The 4,424-nt window shown below is 38.7% G+C and overlaps 1 protein-coding gene across 1 annotated transcript in view; it reads right to left on the bottom strand.

Annotated features, from left to right (window-relative positions):
• Nucleotides 1–4,424, bottom strand: part of LOC104522307 (nucleosome-remodeling factor subunit BPTF) — a gene marked incomplete at its 5' end in the record, with an annotated part of 55,415 nt that overhangs the window by 10,067 nt on the left and 40,924 nt on the right. Inside the window, 5 exon segments of the mRNA XM_029084170.1 lie at nucleotides 1–101; nucleotides 540–765; nucleotides 2,499–2,581; nucleotides 3,342–4,091; nucleotides 4,131–4,228. The exon segment at nucleotides 1–101 is cut by the window's left edge and continues 1 nt beyond it. Coding sequence (XP_028940003.1) covers nucleotides 1–101; nucleotides 540–765; nucleotides 2,499–2,581; nucleotides 3,342–4,091; nucleotides 4,131–4,228 — 1,258 coding nt within the window.

Raw genomic sequence — 4,424 nt, 5'->3', positions numbered from 1 at the left:
GCGGCGGCGGCTGCAGCGGCTGCGGCAGCAGCTGCAGCAGCAGCCGCCTGGGCTTTTTCTTTTTCTTTCTTAATTTTAGTCAAGTCTTTCTTTAGCTCCTCCTGAAGTATATTAAATGAATAAATAGAGAGGGAGGCACTTCATATGATTATTCCAGGACAGGATTAAAATCTAGACATAAAATTCCCATGCATAACCAAAAGAAAATAATTAAAGCCATTTAAATATGCAAATGTTTTAATATGCTTAATCTACAATTCAAACATTAAGGGATGACACTCTTGGCCTACTATGACCCATTTGGCTGTAATTTATCAGAAGCTGTTTCAGGAAACGAGGTAATTTCAGTCCAGATGTAAAACAAGCAGCATAACAAGGACATGTACTGGCTTCGCAGAGAGCCACGCAGCCACAACCAGAACTTCTTCCTGTGTGTTTCTTTAAAAACTCACTGAGCAAACAGATAAATTACAGATTAACACAGAAACGTTCTCCTCAGCTGGAAATCAAATCAAGCCTTTGAGAATAACCATCCTTACCTGCACTTCAATTTGTAGATCTTTGTCCAGAAGTGCTCTTTTTTTCAATATTTCAGCTTTCAGTTGTTCTTTATGCTTGAAAAGCAGAGCTGAGAGCTTAGTAGCGTTCTGTTTACTACGCTTCTGTTCTACGCTCTCTTCTCGCTTTCGTTTCTTAGCTGCCTGTTTTTCTTCTTTGTCTATCTTATCCAGAATGTATTTCATCACTTGGTTGCACACAATCATTCTGGGGAAGAAATAAAGAAAGAGTACATTGTGCTGAGGCTGCCTATTTATCCCCAGTTGAGAATGCAGAATCATTTAATTCTCCAGTCTCTCCAAGTTGCAAGATGAATTGTTACAACACTGAAGATATGCAAGGTAAATTTAGTAATGCACTTTGCTCCCACTCATCTTATTTACTGGAACACCACTGGGAGAGATCAAGTCCCTAGTTAGACTCAAGAGGGCCAGTCCAATTTCATTTAACTGATCTGAGTACTAATTGTTCCTTCCCCTTCCCCTATAAAACTCCAAACAAAGCTTAGGCTTTAGCACAATGAGAAATCCTTTCACTCAATTCAGTTTCCACAAACATGTTTGAAAGATTCTGTTTCTTATTCTTCTGCTTCTAAAACATACATTTCCACTCTCCAGTGACCACCAAATATTACTAACTTTTTGTGTTTTGGTATAAGGAATGACAAATATTTTTCAGTGTGGAGAATTCACTATAGAGCAGCTCCCAGTTTCTTCAATAATGACAACTCAGGATTAATGTTGGTATTTTGGTTCTTTTGAATTTACTTTTCACTTCTCATTCCATTTCAAACCCACTAGAAAACTAAATGCTTCTTGTTGCCAGAGTGACCATGAAAAGTATCTCCCATTGACATATGAGCTGAAAGCAAACAACAAAATAGCAATGGCCAAGACAAGTAGCTGCTGCCAACTCTGTAGTCTTGGGCTCAGATATATTTTATTTTGATACACATCTGTATTTTGATGACATTTGTAATATTCCAGCTCCTTTGTAGGGCCATACAATTTTGTTTACTTTGCTGCTCCTACCTGCACTGTATCTATTTGGTTTACTCTGTTTTTTTCACCAGGTAAAATACTCAAAACTACATTTTTGGAGAAGAAAAAGATCAGTGAGAAGAAAAGACAGCTGCACTATGAACCAAGCTAGTTAGAATTCTTTTTTTTTTAAATTGGACTTCCACCAGTCTAAATACCCATTTGTCTGCCTGACACCATTAAACAAAGAGTGTATGACAACACATCTTATTCTTTATGTAACTGTGATCATTAAGCAAGTAGCAGCTACTGATACTGTTGTAATCGACTAAGCTTGTACTCTGATTTGATGATCAAGTTTTTATAAAAAACACTATTCTTTTTCTTACTCTCTGACCACACACACTTGTGATTATCCAATTGAAGTAACTGTGTGAGTGAAAAGGAGTAAAAATAAGCCCAAGACATGACAAACACTCCAAATCTGTGATTAGCAGCTTCAAGCATAAAATCTCCTCGCTTGTTGAACACCACTATCTTCCAACTCTTCAGTTCTTTCTGTGGAGTGGGATGTACAGTGGACAAGGATGGAAATAAACAGCCATGTTAAAGGACAAACAAAACCCAGAACAATATTGCAACAGAACAATAAATTCTCCATTCTGTGCTCCTTTAAAGAAGGTTTTTACCTTGAATTTAAAAACTGTGGCCAGCTCCAAACACCAAATTTCACTTAAGAAAATAAAATCAAAAATAAAATTGAGAATATACAGGATTCAATTACTTAAAGTTAAGAACATAATTATGAAAGTTACTTTTGAGTGTTACTTTAACCTATTTTAAAATAGCAAAATTTCTTTAAGCAGGTTTTTACAAACCAGTGTTTTATTATACCACCATTAAAAGATATTATAAATGTAAAACTTTCAAATCTAAATGTGCACTATGATGCATATTCACCTCTGATTTTCTTCCCTCTCAGCTGGAGTCAGTGTCTTCTTCTGTTTCAAGTGTTCTATGACAGCATTCTGTTTCATAACCACCTGCAGGATGATACAGAATCCAAAATAAAATATGAAAACTTCATCCAGTATTTCACAGTATTACTGGGAGAACCAGGATATTTCCTAGGTTCAAGAAAAAGTTGAAGTGTTATTTATTTCAGTAAGTGAAAAAAATAAAACTGATTTTATCAGGGGGGGCAGCGCTTGTTTAAAGCAATTATTTACAAATTGAAAATTAAAATTAACACGACCTCCACTCCCCATATAGAGTAGGATATTTTGCTTATGTTGAGTTTAAACCTAGGGATTAAATGTAAATTGACAGTATTTCTTCAGTGACTGGTTGTTTTATTTAAAAAATGGTAAGAGTTTATTTTATATATACATATATATATGTATTTTTTTAAGCCCTGCAGCCGTCCAACAATATTACATTTCAGATACCTCTTGTAAACCTCAGTTTCCTATAGCAGACAATGAAAGTTCTGTACATGTGTTCTGAACATCAGCTCTCCTATCTACAACCTATCCTTCCTGAACTGAGAATAAAGATACATTGTCCCAGCAGCGAGTGGTAAGTTGAATCAAGGTACCAGAAGACTGCAAACATGGTACAATCGACTTGATGTGCTGAATTAACTTAGAATATTTAATTAAATTGCCAAAAGCAATCGTGCACTAACTTTGAAAGAATCAAATTAACTGCCTATCAAATGTATTAACATTGTTAACAAGAACAGGCATTTCAAATGAGATTTGTTTCATTAATTAAGTTTTCATTTCCTTCTGTTAACTTTACCTGTTTCTGGATAATGTCACTTTGATTAGAAGCCTGAAGGGTGTGCTCACGTTTAATTTCTATCTGTTGCTGCTTTTTCTTCTGTTGCTGCTCCCTGAGCTGCTGAACTCTCTGCAGCTGCTCCTGAACACTAGCTGCTTGAACTGTTACCACATTCTGAATCTGGTGAGCCTGTACTGGGCTAGTTTGTTGGATCTGAATAGGTAACTGAAGCTTGATCTGCTGGGGCACACTGCCTTGTTGGGCTTGTATCTGAGCCACAACATGTGACTGGAGCTGAGAGAGAACTTGGACTTGTTGCTGAAGCTGAGGCACTGTAATAACTTTTGTTGGAGGCTGCTGAAGTTGCAGCTGAGGACGAGTTGGGGATTGCACAGGAACCTGATTTAAACTTTGAGTAGTTGGAAGGGTTGAGACCGAAGTCTGAACCTGAGGTTGTGATTGCTGCAGCTGAGCTTGAATTTGTATGGGAGCATGGGGCTGCATCTGAATCTGTTGTTGGGTTGTAGTCTGCACCTGAGCTGGTTGCTGAGGCTGGACTTGGGACTGGCCTTGTGGAAGGATTGCAGTCTGCGGCTGGCTCTGGACTTGCACTGGAGATTGCCCTTGAGCCTGGGTCTGGGCTGGAGACTGAACTGGAGATTTAGATGATTGTGCTTCAGGTGTGACTGGAGAGTCAACAGATGCTGGAGTCTGAGATTCAGCCTGGGTCTGAGTTTCAGGCTGAAGTGCTGGCTGAGGTGCCTGTGGCTGGGCCAGCGGCACAGGCTGGGTATTCTGGTTCTGCACTTGAGGCTGGGCCTGCTGCTGACTCTGAGGCTGCGGCTGAACTGGCGGCAGCGCTGACGTTGGCTGTGCCTGTTGAGCTTGCTTCTGATCCCCTGTAGCTGTGAAGGGTAAAAATAAGTATTCCATTCATTTCAAATGACATGTCTGTGAGCCTTTTAGAACTACTGTAAAGCTCTATGCAGAAATTAGAGATTTCTAAGCTTATAATACACTTCCAACAAATTTACCGTAATAACAGACCATCTCCAACTGCATAAAAACTCCCATGCAACTGAAATGGAAGCTTTCTTCCTG

The sequence above is a fragment of the Antrostomus carolinensis genome, unplaced genomic scaffold, assembly GCF_000700745.2.
Source record: "Antrostomus carolinensis isolate BGI_N321 unplaced genomic scaffold, ASM70074v2 scaffold20383, whole genome shotgun sequence".
In the NCBI taxonomy this organism is placed as follows: domain Eukaryota; kingdom Metazoa; phylum Chordata; class Aves; order Caprimulgiformes; family Caprimulgidae; genus Antrostomus; species Antrostomus carolinensis.
The sequence above is the reverse complement of the archived record's forward strand: the minus strand, read 5'-3'. Positions and strand labels throughout refer to the sequence as shown.